We start from the raw sequence: 21,186 nt of genomic DNA, 5'->3' as shown, positions 1-21,186 counted from the left end.
GACCGTATTGTAAAAGGAAACTTATTTCATGATAGTACTAAATTATGTTTTGATCAAAAGTAGAATATGCAATTAAGATATGGACAGCCCTTTTGTATGCATCATGTGTATATGCACTAGATGCTAAACCTTGGGTGCCATGTACAATTAAAAAATGCCTAAAGTGCCTGGTAGCAGCTTATTACATGAAAGTGCTTGGTGCAAGCCGAGTACACAAAATGCATGTTGTATGCTGAGGACAGGAGGTAATAATTCAATATTGCATATATCAATACATCAAATGCTGGGTATGAGCCGAGTACAAAGTGTGAGATGTTAGCTGAATACACAATTGCTGAGTGCAAGCTGGATATACAAAAGTTGAGTGCACACTCAGTACACAAAAATTTATGTTTCAATATTTGAATGTTAGTTTGATGCACGCTGAATACTCCAAAGTAAAATGCACCGAGTTAGTAGTTCCGTACTTAGCCTGACACAGTAACTTTCTCTCAAATGTTCATGCTGTAGGAGTGTACAGAAATTCTTATGATCATTGATACTTAAAACATTATGTTGCATCACAATTGGGGGGGGGGGGGGGTGTTCAGTACTTTTACCACTCAACGCCTCTTTAATAGTCTGGGTCCTATGTTTTTGTCCCGCAAGGACCTATGTGGCATCCCACATGGTCAACCACCTCCACGTGGCATCCCACGTGACAGAGGTAGGGCAGTACCAAGTTGTGATTAGTCCTTATTTCCAGGCTATTGGAAAATGTGGCAATTTGTTGATAGTCCAGCGATGAATTATAAATCTCTCCAGTGATCTTGACTTTCATATTCCTCACTGTTCCTTCTACCAAACGTGTTTCAGAGCCAATTCCTGTCCTTTCCTCAGTGGCTTATAGTTGTATATTGGAACTAGTGGGGTGTATAAATAGTCTTTATGGTGGTACATTTGTTTAATCAAGTCTTCCTGAAATTCCAGACTGGATGTTTTTTGGTGCTTATAATAGGCATCTAAAACGGTAACTTTTTCATGTTGTAAGTCTTATCAATTCAAAATATAGTACCAATTGTACCTTACATAGCCAGAATAAAAAATAAATGCGTATGTGTTTTGTATGCAATACATGTAAGTTTCTGGTGTTTTGTTCAATAGTCTACAATGGGCACACTGTGATGACTGTGATGTTCATTGTCTAACAGTAATATTTGTTTAACGAACAAGGATGATATTCATAATGCCATTGTCAAACGTACATCGATTTGTAGGAAAGTAATAGTAAAAACCCTACAGCGTTTTGAAGGTTGTATTTCCAGTGTTTTTTTAAATAACTGACAAATATTTTTGGTTGTCTGTAAATTAGTGACAATCTTCTCAATATACTCAGAAAATGATGAGTACTAAAAATCCATAAAAATTTTAATAAAATTCCATTGTGGTCGTGTACATAGAAAAATTATATAATTTACTATAATAGACTCACTTAGAAAAATTACAAAGACGCAGGTGCGTTTTGGATGCAGTTTGATTGGGTTTGTTATATTTTGTTAATTGCCGTCATCATAGTCACCCTACACTGTCTTTGGTGGGTTGCTCCCAAGTTGTGTTCTACATACATGAACTAGATCTTGATTGTGAATTATATGTGAAATATTTAGTTTGGTATATGCAAAATAAAATACTTCCCATATTTGCCCATTGTATGGTTTTTGGAGTGTAGGTTGGAAGGAGATAGGAACCTAGAAAATCAGCGGAAGATGTTAGTTGAAGTGATGAAATTTGTAGATTGTAGATTTACAGCGACCCCATCTAAAAATCCTTTTAGTGAAAGCCAAATTGTTAAAAAAAAAATTAAAAAAAAAATTGGCTTTCACAAAGGATTTTAGATGTGGCCGCTGCAGCAACTTCCAAACTTCCCCAAAAAGACAATACAAGTCCATTCAATGCAAAACTCACAATATGTCAAGGGCTGAATCAAGCCGAATATGCAAATTCAACACCATATCCCCACAGGCCTCAATGCAGAATTCATTTTTTTATTTATTTTTTATAATAAGACTTACAACATGAAAAAAAGTTACCGTTTTAGATGCCTGTTATAGGTGCAGAAATCCAAACAAAATACAGTCTGGAATTTCAAGACTTAACTAAACATACGTACCACCATCTTGAAGACTATAAACCCCCACTAGTTCTAGTATACAACTATAAGCCACTGAGGAAGGAGCAGGAATTGGCTCTGAAATGCGTTTGGTAGAAGGAACAGTAAGGAATATACAAGTCAAGATCACTGGAGATATTTATAATCTATTGCTGGACTAACAAATTGCCGCATTTCCCACGGCGCAGAACTAAGGACGAATCACGACTCTGAGTGACGTACCGCCCTGCCTCTGTCACGTGGAATGCCACGTAGGTCCTTGCAGGACAAGGACATACGATCTGGATGATTCAAGTAGCGGAGTGGTAAAAGTACTGAACCCCTAATTGTGATACAACATTATGTTGCAAGTATCAATGATCATAAGAATTTCTGTACACTCCAACTGTATACTCCTACAGCATGAACATTTGAGAGACACGCACAGTAACCAAGTACTGAACTACTAACTGATGCACGCTAAATGCTCTAAAGTAAAATGCACTAACTGTAATGATCAAATATTGAAACCTCAATTTGTGTACTTAACATGCACTCAGCTTTTGCATATTCAGCAAGCACCTGATACTTTGTATTCAGCTCATATCCAGCATTTGATGTATTGATATATGCAATATTGAATTACCTCCTGTGTACAAAATACCTTTGTGTACTCAGCTTGCACGCAGTTTGTCGTCAGCTGGCACCAGGCACTTGATGCATAGCACCCAAGGTTTAGCATCTAGTGCATATACACATGATGCATACAAAGGAGGGCCCTCCATATCTTAATTGTGTACTTATATATTTTATTACTTTTGTTCAAAAGGTATTTTAGTAGTACAATTTTACAACCGGTTTACATCTATTTTTATTCTGCGCAACACCAAATGTAAGCGTGCCTTCATACATCTATTTAGTCAAATAGGATTGCCTTGAACCATAACTATAAAGTACAGTCTGGAAGATTCAGCAAAGGTCACTTTTTTTTGAAGGGGCAGAACAAAATTTGCAATCAGGGATTCAAATAGGCAGTAGCTGCATATAGTCAATATTTCAATGAAGGCACGATGAGGGCAAGTGTGACCTTAGATGACCAGCCGCCTCTGACATGCAATATTCTGGAGCATATATGCTCATCACTGTTACGGCAATACTTAATTCTTCCCACTAGAAGTTATGAATGAATTACTAGTAGTTTGCAATGAAGGCCCACCCAAATGTTACCAGTTAGTAATGTGTCCCTGTACAGTGACATTGTCAGCATTAACTGGATGATGTCCCACTGTATACAGGGACACATTCCTAAATATTAATTCTTAGATGGACCTTCATTGCAAACTGCTAGCAATTCTGTCAAATTTATAGTAGGAATAACAGGAATGGTTTCTAGCAGGAACTGCACAACAGTCATAAGAATAGATGATCCAGAACTGTTATTGCATGGGGAAATGCAGCAGACCTGTCAGAAGAGGACACTGGTCTTTAGAGGAGGTGCTGCTGGCCATGAACTAAGTACATCCACCTTTCAGTCTGGACACTTTCCATTTACAATGCCAATTAGGGCAGACCAATTGACTCACCGTACTCACTGGCACGGAACAGCTTCACCCTTGCTGGAACCTTCTTAGAAAGAGGAACCTCGCCATTCTCAGAGACACATTTGCCATGTTCCAAGTCACACACAGAGGCATGTGGGCAGCAGTGGAGGTGGTCATTACAGCATGTTGCCTACAAACAGACATAGCTAAACCATTACCAGTTAGAAAGGGGCTTTCACATTTACCACTGCTATGGACAAATCAACCGCAGAATTAGCATGTCTTACACAAGGACTTTGAGGAGAATGTTCTGCAGAGTTCACCCTTTGCACTACATTGCAGGCACTTTTACACAAAGCAATTTTCGGAACGATAAAAGCGGTTAACAAGTAATGTCAGTGAATGATTTAACAATTACCTTTTAGGCATTACTATTATCGTTCTAAACATTGTAGTTGCAATCACACAATCCATCATTGGTAAACGAGACTGCAGCATTTGCAAAGAGATTGTGCACAAATGTGCTGTGAGGGCAGTGTTAAGGTGTGCACTCATATTTCACACCCTCATTCCCAGCTTGTTTAAGTGTACAAGACTGTTCTGTCTTTAATGAGCCGAGACCACATTTTGGATCAAACTCTTTGCAAGCAACTTTGTTCAAGTCCATATTCGCAATGCCTTCCAAGCTGAAAAGTTTAACTGGAACGTCCCCGTGCTTCCTTCCCACATACTGCGATTGGTTGATAAAGGAACCAGTGGGCAAAAATTCGAATTGTAAATATTAGGACATACATCCGCCTAACCAAATTTGGAGTGGCGCGGAATAGTCATGTGAACGATTGCCGTTTACAGGACAAATCTTTAACCATCATTGATAATTTGGGCCTACACAAACAGTTGGACCAGCAAGAATTCTACAGACTGTCACTAGCTTAAATGTTCAGTTTTGCACGATTGAATGAGAATTGACATTAGCTTGTGTAAAAGGTACCTTCAGGAGGGTTTGCCTGGGATTAGTTTGCACATGTTATATCTCTTGTAGCTCAGCCTCATTCACTTCAATGGAGTCGAGTTGCAATACCAGACAAACTATAGATCGTGTTGCGCCCTTTGTTTTTCAAATCCTTGACAAACCCTTTAACTGCACAGGTCACCTGAACATGCAGTCTTATCGAGGGCAGCATATTCAGGTAACATCCACTTGGAACACAAGTTAATCTTAACTTGACACCCTGATGGGGCATCACAGGGAGAAAAAGCCCTTTTTGCCAACACTAGTCTTCTGCATTTTTAGCAAATGAACGTTATATGCTGCATAATGAAAAACTATACAAAGACTTGCCTGTAGGCAACTACAGGGAAGACTTCAATCCTGGGCTATGCTACCGATTCAGCTCAAGTCAAGCCTATGAAACTGAACGCCCCTGAACGCTGTCAACCTGGACCATATGGTCTTCACCGATGTGGACAGGTAGCTTCTCACTATCCATTATCTCAAAACAAGTCACCTGTCCCCTCACCTGCGGGAAAGGACAGCAGCCCCAGCTTTGGTCGGCCATCTGACAACAGGTTGCATCATTTGGACACTCCGAGCTTCCATCAGGGCAGATTATGGCAGATATGTTTGAAGCTAAACGAACAAGCAGATTGATTAGCTGATGTAGAGAAGCTGTGCATGGAGTTGTAATAAAAAAATAAAATAATGTTTTTCACCTGGGAAACAAGAATGACCATCTTCAGAGCAATGGCTGCCTGAGGGACAGCAGTGATGTCCATCCTGGCAAGATGTTCCCTGGTCACACAGAAATAATGTCAGTTAAGATGGCATCAGGTCTCCAGTTAGTAAGAATTAAATGGACACGCCAGGAAAAACTGATACACAGTGCAACACTAGTGCAAAGCCCAAATGGGTGGTGCAGGACTACTTTGTGTTCTTCATAACAGTCACGCACCAAGCACAATTTTTTCCCTGGGGAGTCCTTTCACATGTTGCATTGTAGCCAAAGGGTTTATCCCTCTAAAGCATGTGTGTCTGATATACACAAGACAGGTGATAATACCAGATCACTGTGGGACCCAACTGCAGGGACACCTCCCATGCTCCAGAGAATGGAGGACCCCTACATCAGTTCACTACAATTCACTTTAATAGGATTGATGGAGTGCACCATCTACACCAGTACCATGGAAGTGATGTTAACTGCCCTTCAATTCAAAGAGGGGACTCTTAGGATTGTTCTGCCCATCCTCCCGTTATCTGACAATCACCACCCAAATGCAGTAAATATTAATGCTCCACAGCTACAGGCCTACACAGAACCTGCAAAATGTCTTACCTGGGTAAAAGGACAGCAGGCAGATCCTCCCTGTGGGGTGCCAACACAGGAATATTCCTCAGGACAACCCTTGTCCGCAGAGCAGAAAACCCCAGAAGTAATCATTGGGAGGGAATGAGACATGACCTGATGCAGTGAAAAATATAACTGGATCATTATGGATAGAACTGGTTGGGTTGCTGCTGATCATTTACCCATAACAATGATGACGTTCAGTCATGCTAAATGTTCCAGTTATCAGGCCAGAAGAACAGGCTAGACAGTCCTGGAAGGATGGCAATCGTCAGAAAGTTGGTTTTATTAGGTGCACAGACAAGGTGTTACTTGATAAAGGGGTTGGTACAACCCTGAAACGTTTTCAGTGCACCTAATAAAACCAACTTTCTGAAAAATATCTGACGATTACACAGAGCTGGAAGGATTTTTTTTTTTTTACTTATGAGGCATCCATGTCAAGTGCCAGTGTACACCACTCCTGCAGAGGCTGCATGCAGCAGGGCATCCTGTTGTACACTCACCACAAATGCATCTGGGAAGTACCCCCTTTTCATTTGGGGCACTTCACTTGCCTTTGCAGCCCTGCATATCATCTGTTCTACCTCCCTAAATTTTCCAGTTACCAGGCCAAGCAGTCATACTACAGAGCCACAAGAATTTCCTGTCCAAAATGCCCACCGTGATCTGTGGTTTACATCATCATTTGAGGTAGGGGACCACAACCTGCATTTTACCATACTTTAGCCCCAACTACTTCCACAGGAAGTTCCCAACAGGTGGCGGCTCTATCGCTTCTAAAAATGATAGGTGGTGGCGTTCAAGCAAAGAAACTGTCAATGTGCCGTAACTGTCTCAGATAAGATTCTTTACATCTTATTGTAGTGCGGTCTGACTACATGGCCCTCAGAATAGAAAGTGTTGTGTACTCCTGTGAGTTTTCCTGACCTTTGAACTCTAGGTCCTCCTTAAAGAGAAGTTCTATCAAGACCAAGCCATAGTTTCCACTCAGCATGTAGCCTTAGTGGTTTCTTCTGACCTTTTACTATATCTAGCAGAAAATGCAGACTATGAAATTACAGCAGTCCATGCTTGAACTACATGTATATCTACAGCTATTGCCATATGGTCATGTCAAGAAGGTTTTGCTCAGAAGAGATCCATCTTACCTCATTCTCTGGACAGCACCCATAGCCTTTCCCATCGGGCAGCTCACAGCACAGAGTTTTCTCACCACACGTGGTCCCATCAGGGCATTGTAGAGCAGCGGCCGAGGCAACCAACAGCAGGAGTGACCACGGAGGAACCATTCTGCAGTAAAAGAAAGGCATCTCCATCAGGAGTGGTTTCCATTCAGATAAAAGATCTGTGGCATATACTTCTACATGGCACCAACACTGCCACTCCAGGGCAGGAAAGGAAGCAAGACATGCTGTGACAGGACAGGGTTTAAGTAGGTGCTCATTACTAGGGAGCTTCTGGATGAAGCAGAATAGTCATCTTCCTACCCGAGATCCCAATGCTGCACCAAATATAAAAGATTAGGACCAGACTGGCGATTGTTAGCGAGATATCAGATGTGGCTTTGCTGCTATATCTGTCATCTGCTATCTCCAGCTGCACTCTGCTTCATCTACTTCCTCATTTTCACTTTCACCACTTGTCATTTCCCCTCCTTGTGCTAAACCACTGCCACCGCTATCAGCACAATCCATCCCCTATTACATTACTATCGCAGCTCATCTGCTGCACTGATTTTCAGACTAGTACACACGCAAGCATGGCAGCAACAGGCACAGCGGTGCCCATGCCACCACTGTCCAGAAAGACTGACTCCAGGAGGAAACTGGAGGAGTCGTCTTCTGTAAAGTTAATTGTCCTTAGTTACCAGTGTCTGGGAAAGTTGTGTGATCTTAAGGGCCTAGCCTACAAAACTGGTGTCAAAGTAGGCATACTGCCATGTAGTACACCTTTCTTATATGGTACTCTGATCCATGCGAGTTTGTTATGCAAATTATGTTTTTCAGCGCACCGTGGGCAGGGCCAATCTATTTGGTGCAGATGATTAAGGCCTCATGCACACAGCCGTTCGCATTTCTCGGTCCACAAGTTGTGGATCCACAGAATACAGATACTGTTTGTCGCATCAGCATTTTTGGCAGACCCTTTGACTTCAATGGGTTGCGATCCATATTTTTGCAGCCAAGTATAGGACACATCCCATGTCTATTGGATCATCTATGTGTCTCTGTATCCATACATCTAGAAAGATGCAATTTGTGGACATATTGTGGCCCGGGGACCCAGTGAAGTTAATGGGTAACCCCCCCCCCACACACAAAAAAAAAAAAAAAAAAAACACAAAAACACTGCCTGCTTCTGTATTTTTGCAGTTCAGCGATTTGCGAACCACAAATAGATATGGTTGTGTGCATGGGACCAACAGTTCCTGAGACTTTGCTGCCCAAAGTGCACTGAAAACCTTATAAAATTAAAAAGCAGCATTTCTCAGGATCAGAGGACTGAATTTTCACAAGAGGAGTTTGTTATGTTTCAGAGCATCTACCTTACATGGAAGTATGCCTACTTTGAATAGATTTAAAGGGAGTCTTCAATCAGCGATACCACATAGCTAGATCTGCTGCTTTGATGGGAAACTGGAGTTTGTCCCCCACTGTATTAATGGTCACCCAGCTATTCTAGAAACCATTAAAAAAGCCTCATTACAGAAACAGCTGTTCACTACGGTAAAGCTATGTTTGTACCCCTTATTTCTTGCAGATTACAAGCATGAGGCAGATGATTCTATGGGATATGTTGGTGCTACTGGTGACTTATTACATGAGCAGTACAGGAATCTCACATGACTGCACAGATTCATTGCCTAAAGCAGGCATCCTCAAACTGCGGCCCTCCAGCTGTTGCAAAACTACAACTCCCAGCATGCCTGAACAGCCTACAGATATCAGCCTACAGCAGGGCATTGTGGGAGTTGTAGTTTTACAACAGCTGGAGGGCCGCAGTTTGAGGATGCCTGGCCTAAAGCATTACATAGGCAGTGTTCACACCACCAGTGCTGCGCAACGCAGCTACACAGCATGCAAAAGCCAATGGGCTTCATTTATTAAAACTGTCTACTAGGAAAACCTGTGAGGTCATTTATCAGATTGGTGTTAAGGGGTTGTCAGGGTTCAGGGCTGAACCCAGACATACCCATATTTTCACCCAGGCAGCCCTCTGATATTAGCACCGGGACATTTTATGCTCAGATGCTCTCCCTTGCACAGGGCAAGGGCTTTTTTTTATTCATAGTAACACTGCCGGGGGAAGGCTTCCGCCCAGCAGCCCTAAGGAGAGCCCGGTACATCACTGGATCTCCTAAAAACCCTTTGGCCCAAGTGTTTCAGTGCAGGGCAAAGGAGAGCAGTGGAGCATGAAACGCTACGATGCTTGTCAGGGAGGCTGCCTGGGTGAAAATATGGGCATGTCTGGGTTCAGCTCTGAAAACGGACACCCCTTTAAGTAAAACTGGCTTAGTTGCCCATAGCAACTAGTTTCCAAAGGAGCTGTCAAAAATAGGAATATGATTTGTTGCTATGAGCAACTAATCCAGTTGTACTTTACACCAGTTTAATAAAAGGCCTTACTACCCATAGAAAGTCAAAGTTCTAGAGGCTCTGTCAACAGGCTCAACCCCTATACAAGGCATATAGCAGAGCAAGGTGATACCTTTTACAGTGTAGGTGCTGGAGTTTAGGAGAAATTAGCACTTATGCAAGAGGGCTATTGAAGCACCAGGAGACAGGCTTACAGTTTTAGCATCACTAGTGACGCCCCTGGTGCTCCATCCTAACGCCCCCTCCCCTTAGACAGCACCGGTTCCCTAGCATGGCATGCCTTCTGCTACGTGCCAAGCAGTGATTACTGTGCATGAGCCAGTGATTTCACTGGTACTTGCTTTTGGTTCCCTACATTGCTTGAGCCCCAAAATGTAGCACTTTACAAGAGTTAAAATGAGCAGAGTTACCACACCCCATTACACAAGAAATACCCCACACATGCTCACGTTTGGGGAAACAGCACCATTGGGATTTTGCTGAAAAATATGGTAGTCATTTCAGACCAAGACGCACCTAGGATTTAGAGAAAAATATATATATCCCCCCTCAGACCCTCAAACTGTTGCAACTCTTCAATTCCACTCACAGCTCCCTTCTCTACTTCATGCACACAATGCAATGTGACCGGATGTCACACATAGTCAGGTTAGTGTGCCCCTATGTACACTACATCCAGATGCTGTATGCTCCCTGCACACTAAATGACTAGGGTCGTTGCAATGCCAAAATTTTGATTTGATACCAGAAAAAAAATAATGTATTGCAATACTTGATACCATGCAAACAAAATACCCAAAAAGCCATTTTATGGAACGTCCAGCCCATAATCGAACTGTCCAATCCTATTTTTTTGGGGGGACAAGGTGACAAAAAAAAAAAAACCAATTGCGGTTAATTTTTTTCTGTTAGTGTTCACTGCATAGGAGACTTACATTTTAATAAATTGCACTTTGGGGCATGGTGATATGTAATATTTATATATTATATGTAAAATTGGCAAAGGGGGTGATTTAAACGTTTAACAGAACTATTAGCCCACTTAGGGGCTAAAACCTGGGATATTTTCATCCCTTGTCCTAGTCACCCTAAGGGCTTGTTCATACAACAGTGCCGTGTTTTGCAGTCCACAAATTGCAGATCCGCAAGACACAGAAGAGACTCCTCCTCCCCTGTGCTGCTGAGAACATGGAGCGTGCACCATGTTTTCTGATACCAGGCTGCGCAGTCTAGCATTGTAAATGTCAAATCTCAGTATCAAATCGATAGCGGTACAAAAGTATCGATAATTCAATACCTGCTAAAACCCTACTAATGACCGGTCCCATATTTGTATTTCAATGCTATGGAAGCCTTGGGGCACTTATACTGTACTCATTTTTTAGCCAAAAGCTATTTTGTCAATTGAGCCATAAAAAAAAAAATATATATATATATATATATATATATATATATATATATATATATATATATATATATATATATATATCCCTTTCCCTGTACAGTGTTGTGTATTTGCACAAAAGCCGGTACTCAGTTTAGGCTACTTTCACACTAGCGTTTGAACGGATCCGATCATAATAATGCAGACGGAGGCTCCGTTCAGAACGGATCCGTCTGCATTATTTTGGCATATAAAAGCTAAGTGTGAAAATAGCCTCGGACGGATCCGTCCAGACTTTCAATGTAAAGTCAATGGGGGACGGATCCGCTTGAAGATTGAGCCATATTGTGGCATCTTCAAACGGATCCATCCCCATTGACTTACATTGTAAGTCTGGACGGATCCGCACGGCCAGGCGGACACCCGAACGCTGCAAGCAGCGTTCAGCTGTCCGTGCGGAGGCGAGCGGAGCGGAGGCTGAACACCGCCAGACTGATGCAGTCTGAGCGGATCCGCATCCATTCAGACTGCATCAGGGCTGGACGGAAGCGTTCGGGTCCGCTTGTGAGCCCCTTCAAACGGAGCTCACGAGCGGACAGCCGAACGCTAGTGTGAAAGTAGCCTTACACTGTCAGCTGAGCCTCATGTGAAGCCTGAACAACTTATAGCTGTCAGAAAATGGTGATGCAAAAGAAATTAACTTTCGCAAAGATTTTTTTTAATTAGTAAAAAAATAAACAAATCTGGTATTGCCATAATGGTATTGACCCGCAGAATAATGACAGTCATTTTTAGTGCACAGTTAACAGCATAATATCAGAACCCCAAAACATGGCAGGATTGTAGATATTTTCCATTTCAATCCACAAAATCTGCCCCCCTTGCATTCTCCAATATAACAAATAAGTGGTGCCAAAAAAAAAAACAAAAAAAACTGTAATTAATGGGGGGGGGGGGGGGGGACAAAAAATTCATTTATAAATTAGATAAATATCTTTTTTAAAATAACACTATAGAAATTTGGAAAGACACTGAGGAATGGTGGGAGGGGGCAATCTTCATATCTATGCCATCATGGTGGCGTCAAGAAAACAATTACTGGTAAGACCAATTCAGATTTTCCATTTCACCACCATGGCCTGATTTCTGGGTTTAGTGAACTTCTGTCTGCTGAGGAAGTCTTCCATTTGGTTGAGATCCTTGAGGTGAACTGACGTTATTGATTCCACCTTGCCTTCTGCCCTAGAGAAGATTTTTCCCCCCAACAGATTTAATAATCTCACCGATTTTGTTCCCTGGAGGTAAACCACTGTTGTAATGTTTGAGAATCTTTATATGATCTTCCAGGGTTTGATGTTTTTAAAGCTTTCCAAACTGCTTAGTTCTTGGTAGTTTGAGGACTGACTGTTTACTTCTGTTGACTATGTACTCTGGTCAGCAGTGGTGCCTTGCAGCACTGGTGTTCTAGGTTCAAATCCAACCAAGGACAACATCTGCATGAAGTTTGTATGTTCTCCCTGTGTTTGCAAGAGTTTCCACCGCTTTCTCACACTCCAAAGACATACTGATAGAAGTTAGATTGTGAGTTCCATTGAGGACAGCTTGATGCTAATGTCCATTAAGCACTGCAGAATGTCAGGGCTATACAAGTGCGTAAAAGAAATTGAAGACGAAAGTGTTTGGCTCCATGTTATCAACGGTATGAATGAGGTCAGTAATCCCAGTAAACTCATTGCCTCTCTAAACATCCTCCTCCCCTGAAATCTTCAGATTTTCCACTTCTTGTGGTAGAAATTATGTATACACCTCAATCTAGATCTACCCCTAGTTTTTTTTGGTTGGGTGAAGACTGGACTTTAGATTTGGGGTGGGTAATAAATCTGATGAGGTATAAATAGTCAGTTCATAATGTACAATGTGTCCTAGGATTAGGAAATAGTATAGATTGGGTATAATTGATGTACCTTCTTTCTTTAGATGTGCTACCATCTCTACAATTAGTTTGGTGAACACCCTTAGAACGGAAGAAAGGCCAAAAGGGAGTGCCACAAATTGGAAACATTTTCCCTGTTAGATCTCAAAGGGAGAGAGTCTGATATTTGTGACAGTTGTTGTATTGAGACATAAGCGTCTATAAAGTTGACTGCACATATTGAGGCATCATTTTCTGTACGTTACGCATTTGTTCAAGGCTCTCAGGTTTATTACTGCACAGAACAAACTGTCTGGTTTGTCTACAAAAAACAGGTTGGAATAATAGCCCTATCCCCTCAGAGCATGGAACCTCAACTACTCACAAGTCATGAACCCCAGATCCTTAGGGAGGAATCAGACATGTGTACGGTGACTAAGAATCTGCTTGGGGGCACTTAAGAAAATTATATATTTTTATAATTTTTCCATGACACCCATGGATTTGAAGTTATGACTTTCCACTGGGCTTGAACTCTTCAGCCTCCCTCTATCATGGCGTCATTGTTTGTCGCCTATTTTAATCTGAGTGTTAAGGAGAAACACTCTTCCTTTCCCCTTTTGAATAGCTCCAGCGGCCCGTTTTTTCCCAAAAATGTATCCTGCTGAGAAGGCTTTGGAACATAATTTTGGATGTTTTGTCACCGACCACGATTTCATCCATAGCACCATCCTAGCAGCATTTGAAAGTCCTTGCAAGGAAGGCTGTGGCCGATTTTAGTAAGGGAACTTAACAGATTCTTTTCTCCCATGGAGAGTTAGGTGGTTCTCCAGCTCATTTTTTCAATTGGTCTTTATTAAAAAAATATATATGGCGTCCTTTTTCTGTACAGAGCCGAAATGCTGTAGTAGCAGCCTGTGGATTTTCAGTCAGTCTGCTCCTCAGATGACCATCTCTGCTCTGACATTATAAACACCCATTAGAGCCCAGTCCTCATCTTATTCATAAGAATGTGGCTTAAAGGGGTTGTCCCATCTCAGACAATGTGGGTATATCACTAGGATATGCCCCCATTGTCTGGCTGGTGCAAGTCCCACCGCTGAGACTTGCCTATATCGAGAATGGGGCCCAGCAAGTGAAGGGCACACAGAGCCACCCTCCATTTCTACAGGGCCGCCAAAAATAGCAGAGCCCTGGCTTGGCTGTTTCATTCAGCCTCATAGAAATGAATGGAAGTGTGGGCCGTGCATGCACAGTACACTCATTCACTTCTATGAGAGCAGCGCTTGCTAGTAGATGGACCGTGGGAAATCTCGGGTCCTCCAGCCACAGAGCTCCCCGCTCCATTCTCATTATAGGTGCGGGTCCCACACCTATCAGACAATGGTGGCATATCCTAGCAATATGTCCCTATTGTCCAAGATGGGAACACCCCTTTAAATGAGCATGCATGACCCCTCAGTAGATTAAAGATTATTATTATTATTTTTTTAGATAATGTGAAAGTGAAAGTACCATCCAGTTAGAAAGACCGTTAACCCTTTTGACAACAGCTCAATATTAAGGCAAATTGAAAATATGATTAGCCAAAAAAAAAAAAAGTGTAAAATGAATTCAAGCAAAAATTGCCTCTGAAGGTGTACATAGCCTTTAACCTCTTCTTGGATCATTGTTCTAAATTCCTCCTTACAATGTTTGAAACACTCTTTACACAATTTCTTTGTATATAGATTTGGTAATCTTTTAAAGCAGGATATACAATTTAACCCCTTAGTGACCACCCAGATGCCTTTTTACAGCGTTCACTAAAGGACCGCCGCTTTTTTTTTTTAACAGCAGTCCAGTCTAAGCGCTGCACAGGTCCCCAGACTCCCTCTGTCTCCCAGCAGCACCCCACAAATGCAATTGCGAGGTGCCCGTGTGTGAAGGCTGGCAGAGGTCTGAGGTAGGCCCCAGAGCAGCCTTCAATCCACGCCTGCTTGTCAATGCTAGGATGGCATAGGGATAGTGCATTGCTTTTTAAAAGCAATCAAAATACTGTCTGTTCTAGACTATTAAGTGGTAAAAAAAAAAAAAAGTTCCATAAAACATTTTTTCCATTGAAAGTGTGCTTTTCAATGAATCCCCCACCATATGTTTGGTATTGCTGCATCCGTAATGACCCGGACTACATAAATATCACAAATTATCCCCTACGGTGAACGCTGTAAAAAAAATTAGCAATTGTCTTTATGCTTAGTTTACAGGAAAAAAAATAAATAAATATATAAGTGATCAAAAAGCACCATTTACACCAAAATGATACCAATAAAAAAAAAAAAATATATATATATATATATATTATACAAGTTGTCCCACAAACATCAAGCCCTCAACTCCATAGGAAAGTTATGGGTCTTGGGAAGCAGCAATGCAAAAAACTCAATAAAAAGGGGTTTTCTTGCAAAATAGTAGTAAAACAAAAACATGTTTGTCATCACTGTAGTCGTACTGACCCAAAGAATAAAGCTTTTGTTAAACCAAAAAATGGCGTAAAATTTAGTGTAAAAATGCAGTGGCAGTATTGCTGTTTTTGCACCCCATCTCCCTCCCAGAAAGAGTTAATAAAAGTTAATCAGAAAGTTGTGTACCCCAAAATGGCACCATTAAAAACTACTACTTGTCCCACAAAAAAACAAGCCCTCAAACAGAAAAATAGAAAAGTTATAGCTCTTGGAATGCGACAATTAAAGAAACGCTTGGTCAGCAAGGCCCAAAACAAGCTGTCACTAAGGGGTTAAGTGTCTAGTTTTCTTCTGTGTCTCCTTAGGCTACTTTCACACTTGCAGTGGAGTCATCCGGCAAGCAGTTCTGTTGCCAGGAGTGCCGGATCAGGCAGTCTGGATGCAAACTGACAGCATTTGTAGACGGAGCCAGATCAGTCTCACAAATGTATAGCAAGAACGGATACGTCTCTCTATTTGTCATACGGACAAGTGTATCAGTTTCTCTCCCCCCCCCCCACATTTTTACCAAAGGACGGATCCGGCATTCTGGTATTTCTAATGCCGGATCCAGCACCAATACATCAGTGTAAATTAATGCCGGCATTCCAGCAACTGATCTGGAATTTTGGACAGAAAGAATACTGCAGCATTTCCTCCGTCCTAAACGTGACTGAACGGAAGACATCCTGAACAGATTGCTCTCTATTCAGAATGCATGGGGATAAAACTGATTAGTTCTTTTCCGTATTGAGCCCCTAGGACGAAACCCTCTGCTGGAAAAGAAAAAAGCTAGTGTGGAAGTAGGAGAGCTCTGAACCCAGACCTGACATGGCCACCCACACAGACCTCAGATCAGATGCACCATGGCAGATTCCCACGGGTTTTTAAACATAGCCGCCGAGAGTCATCTCCGTGTCCATGTTTCTAGGCATTGCCACTCCATTCCACCCCGAATGTGATGCCAGCTTTGTTTGAAGGCAGAAGTAAATGTGCGCTGCTACTAGCGTATCCCACTCAGGGAAAGGCACAACGTTGAAGCATATGGACCAGGCACAAGACCATAGATTCGCCACAGCTCAGCTTTGGTACAAAGACCGCCGGCAAGCAGGGGACTCTGAGTGTTAAATTAAGCATCTGTGTAAGGGAGCCCTGACTCAGATATACCAGTGGCCATTTTTAAAATAAAAACTGAACGAACTTTGATTTCACCTTCCTGACTGCTCAGGGAAGCCTCTCTACCCTGGCCACTGTAGGGACAAGTAACTGTGGCACTCAACCTCTGTTCCTGATCCTACAGAGGTCAATCTCCATATCTATGCCATCATGGTGGTGAAATGGAAAAAAGGCCTTGGTTGCTATTGGATCATGCAAGGGGGGGGGGGGGGAATTGTATACTGAGAGAACGAGATCACTCTGAACCACTAAGATGACACGGTCACTATTGACTGCAGTATCTAAAAGGTGTTAAGCTGGGATCAGAGCCAAAGTTGGCTATGGCAGCAGGAGCCTGGCTATATTACAGCTGGCTCCCTCTGGATGGTGTGGCTCAACTCCCGAAATCCATGTAGGGAAGGGTTCCCCAACTCCAGTCCTCAGGGCCCACTTGCCAGTCGGGATTTAGGAGTATCCCACAGAATGAATACCTGTGGTAAATCCTGACGGATGGACACTACATCAGCTGCCCAATACTAAGGAAATCCTAAAAACCTGACTAGCAGGTGGGCCCTGAGGACCACTGATGTAGGGTACTGGATGTTCAGTACCAGTCCTCCGCACCATATAACACTGGTGCGTGTGGTTTTTCTAGTACTGAAAAATAAATGGATGTCTGGGGGAAGGGGGGACAGAAAATATGCTGCTGTGCCTTAAGGCACTGTGCCCACCCCCTTAGGCAGGTTAGAATTAGTATCACCAATGCCATGGTGTCAGGTTTATTAGTACAGTACTCAGTGGCTCCGATGTGGTCTCAGTCCAGCAGACTGCAGTGAGTCATTTTGATATACCCTGTAAAGTTGCACATGGACTCTGAACAGCAGCCTGTATTCTGCAGATTAATGAGGCTACAGGATTGTGACATTTCCGGCTGCTGAAATTCAGTGTTCAAAACTTGTAGTCTCAACCTTGCTGGGGACAGCGCCCATCCAATATGGGTTCCCCTACAAGTCTCTAGAATTTAGTTACGCCTTACAGCACCATGTCTCTAATACGGTCCCATTACACTGCTCACCGATCACCATCTTGGACACATGTCAAGTTTTAAAATTCCACTTTCATCTAAACAAGCACGTCTACAGCTCGTTTTTATGACCATGGACAAGCACAATTGAGACAAGGCAGACTCCTGCAAAACACCATCAACCAATGACAGTCTACATGTCATGGGCAAGGCGCCAGAAAGCAGCCATGATGAGGAAGTGAAAGAAAACCGGGAACTGAGTCACACTGCACCTCGCCTGCTGGAAATCCCCACCAACACCCAGACCTACCATAGCTACACACAACCTATTCTAATCAGTGGCACTACAGGTCCCAGCATGATTCCTGGGACCATCACCCTTCTCTCCCAGCCTCCTGAACAGCAAATCTACTGCTCTACACAGGGATGGTAGACTGCATAACTAGTAAAGTCAGGACCAAGAACCAAGGGGGGGGGGGGGGGTCCAGGTCTTGAAAGGGGCCCTACTAAACTAGTGGATGCAATTACACTCACTAAATGCACAATGCTCCAGGAGGGCGAGGACAAACCTTACCACAGATCTGGTAGTTTTCAGACCATACGCTGCACACGGCAGGGATTATTCCCACCATAGAAATAAGTGGCAGGCAAGTTAATTTGGGTGGAGTAGGGAATTAGCCACTGAATGGAGGCAGCTCAAACCACAGCAGAAATCAAGGTCAGCATCACCATAGAAAACACGTGAACACAGCCTTAGTATCCTAGCCATTTCAGAACCTATCACTAGGAAAGCTTGGCACCCAGCACTGCCCACCTATTGCCCAGTTCCTGCTAGTACTACTCCCAAACAAGGCACCACCAAGCTTTCCCAGGTACCTGAACAGCAAAGCCACCCTGGACATTATTGTACAAGAAGGAAAGCAGGGTGCCAACCCCTACTGTCACCCAGACATCAGAAGTCACCTGTGCAGACATCTCAGAAAGTGCAGCACATGTATGAGACACATGTAGCAGAGCTGGAACCCAGGCATTCATTAACAAGCACTGCTTGATAACTGAGGCATGCCACTGACTAACTGCAGGTAAACAGCACTGTAGCAGATTTACCTGCAGCCCTAAGATGTGCCAAGTGACAAACCCAGCTCAACTGAACCTGTGGGCGAGAAGGAGACACATCTGAACAGAGCGCTAAAGGGTAGACGGCTGCTGCACAGCGCACTGACACACAACGCAGCGATGCTGCAGCGGCTCCTCACCTGTCTGCAGCCTCAGGGTCTCTGCCGAACCTTCCGCCAGTTGACCTCTTATCCTCAAACGCTCCGCCCACCCCGCAATCCTATTGGCTGACAGTCCTGTTGTTCTCGGAGAGACTTTCTCAGTCACAAGCTTCAGTCAGCACGTGATCAAGCACATCACGTGACCAAGCTAAAGGGGAAGGGTGAGGGGGCTTATTACTCAGCGGTCTGCAGCCTGTGGCTCCCGGGCCATCATGGGAACTGCAGGTGGGGAGCCACAGACGGCAGACTGCAAGGCTGCACAATTTACTGTAACTGCTGTGTGCAAAGGTTATGAGAGACTGCCTGGTCATCTGCTTAAAGGGGTTTTCCAAGATTTTTCTACTAATAACCAATGCTCAGAATAAATCATCAGTATTAGGTGGGGGCCAGACATCTGGGACCACCGCTGATCGGCTGTTTGAGAAGGCAGAGTCACTCCTCTGAGGACACAGGGGTTGGCACTCCTCTTAGCTTTTCCTAGGCCAGTGACAACGTTAGTCTTCCACATGGCCTAGGAGCCACTCATCCTCATAGAAGTGAATGGGGCCGATATGCAAGGTACAGCACTGTGCTTGGTAAGCTGCGAGAAGGCAGGAGCGCCGGTGCCTTCACAAATCAGCGGGGGTCCCGGTAGTTCAGTAATATGGAGGTTGTTGATTACTGAAAATGGCCAAAATGGGATAACCCCATGGGCTACCATTGTTCTTAAAGTGGACGTGTGAGGGCCATTGAAAAAAAAACAGCCGTCATGTGGTGGGAATGTAGCCCAGGCAGCCATAACTTTTTTGTTTTGTCACTAGGCTGTACAAGGTCCAGTTTTATGTGACTAGGGTTGGCACCCGGCCGGTATTTTAGTGGCCTTGCCAGTGCTGGTAATTTAACAGGACTGCCACTAATTAGCGCTTCCATTGCGGAGCGTTCATTAGTGCAGCCTTTACCCCCTCCCCTGTGATTATAAAAAAATAAATCACTCACCTCCTCCATTCCTCCATTTGCTCGTGCTGCTGACTGGAGATCTGCTGGACAGGACCTGAGCGACATCATCACGCTGGAGTGCAGGTCATTATTCTAATAGGGGGCATTATTTTAACTGGGCAGTAATGGGGGCATTATTCTTGCAGGGGGCACTAATGGGGGCATTAATTCTGGGGTGCACTGATGGGGGCATTACTATTACTGGGATGCACTAATAGGGGCATTAATATTACTGGAGGGCAGTAATGTGGACAGTATTAATTCTGGGGGGGCATTAATATTATTGGGAGCCACAGTATGATAGCGACACCCCATGTTAAGCCATGCCCCCATAGCCTCACCCCTTTGGGGGGCTGGCCAAGGCTACATGCACGCGAAAGTTGTTTTTCTCTGCGTCCGTTCCGTTTTTTTTGGGGGGCTGATCGGATGGTTACCCATGCATTTCTATGGAGCCATTAAAATTGCGGTGTAGTCAACCATTTCTTTTCCGCGTCCGCGGTCCGTGTTTCCCGTCTGCAAAAAAAAGTATTGCATGTCCTGTTCTTGTCCACAATAAACGTTTTGCCGACCCATTGGAGTCAATGGGTCAGCAAAAAAATGCGGATGACCAACGGAAGCCATCCGTATGTCATCCGCATCCTTTTTTTTCTTGCTTTTTTCTATAATCCCATTAATGAATTACTCTTACAAAATTAGGATACTCCTGTATTCTAACATATTGGGGGGCTATATATCAGAACTGGTGGAAAGTAGAACTGGCTTAGTTGCCCATAGCAACCAATCAGATTCCACTTTTCATTTTTCACAGCTCCTTTGGAAAGGTGGAATCTGTCTAGTTGCTATGGGCAACTAAGCCATTTTTTCCTCTCCAGCAGTTTTGATAAATCTCCCCGGTTATGCTGTGTCTGTATGGCACAGGCTGTGGTTAGGGCTAGAGACGTGTGAATCAATTTGCCTCATCAACAAGACTTGATGGTGAAGATGCTCCCACTGCCCGACAAACGTACAGTGAGGGGCAGAGTGTTGCTTGAAAGGAGGGCTGAGTAACAAAAGGCCATGTTGGTGAACGAAAATGTTTAGGCTACTTTCACACTAGCGTTTTTGCTGGATCCGACAGGGTTCAGCTAAAACACTTCCGTTACTGATAATACAACCATCTGCATCCGTTATGAACGGATCCGGTTGTTTTATCTTTAACATTGCCAAGACGGATCCGTCATGAACTCCATTGAAAGGCAATGGAGGACGATCCGTTTTCTATTCTGTCAGATTGTGTCTGAGAAAACGGATCCGTCCCCATTGACTTGCATTATGGGTCATGAAGTATCCGTCTTGCTCCGCATCCTATGACGGAAAAAAA

At 43.4% G+C, this 21,186-nt stretch overlaps 1 protein-coding gene across 3 annotated transcripts in view; it reads right to left on the bottom strand.

Moving 5' to 3' along the window:
- GRN (granulin precursor) overlaps window positions 1-18,966 on the bottom strand; it is a 29,312-nt gene extending 10,346 nt beyond the window's left edge. The window contains exons 1-6 of one of the 3 annotated variants that reach the window (XM_044296290.1): window positions 18,831-18,966; window positions 7,169-7,310; window positions 6,006-6,131; window positions 5,383-5,461; window positions 5,190-5,299; window positions 3,712-3,859 (exon numbers count right to left, since the gene is read on the bottom strand). In XM_044296290.1, coding sequence (XP_044152225.1) covers window positions 3,712-3,859; window positions 5,190-5,299; window positions 5,383-5,461; window positions 6,006-6,131; window positions 7,169-7,309 — 604 coding nt within the window. In that variant the 5' untranslated portion in view covers window position 7,310; window positions 18,831-18,966. The remainder of the gene's footprint in view (window positions 1-3,711; window positions 3,860-5,189; window positions 5,300-5,382; window positions 5,462-6,005; window positions 6,132-7,168; window positions 7,311-18,830) is intronic. The other 2 variants (XM_044296288.1, XM_044296289.1) reach the window with 2 other exon arrangements.
- Between the last annotated feature and the right edge of the window lie 2,220 nt (window positions 18,967-21,186).

Source organism: Bufo gargarizans, chromosome 6, assembly GCF_014858855.1.
Source record: "Bufo gargarizans isolate SCDJY-AF-19 chromosome 6, ASM1485885v1, whole genome shotgun sequence".
NCBI lineage: Eukaryota > Metazoa > Chordata > Amphibia > Anura > Bufonidae > Bufo > Bufo gargarizans.
Note: the sequence above shows the minus strand (reverse complement) of the source record. Positions and strands in the feature narration are given on the sequence as shown.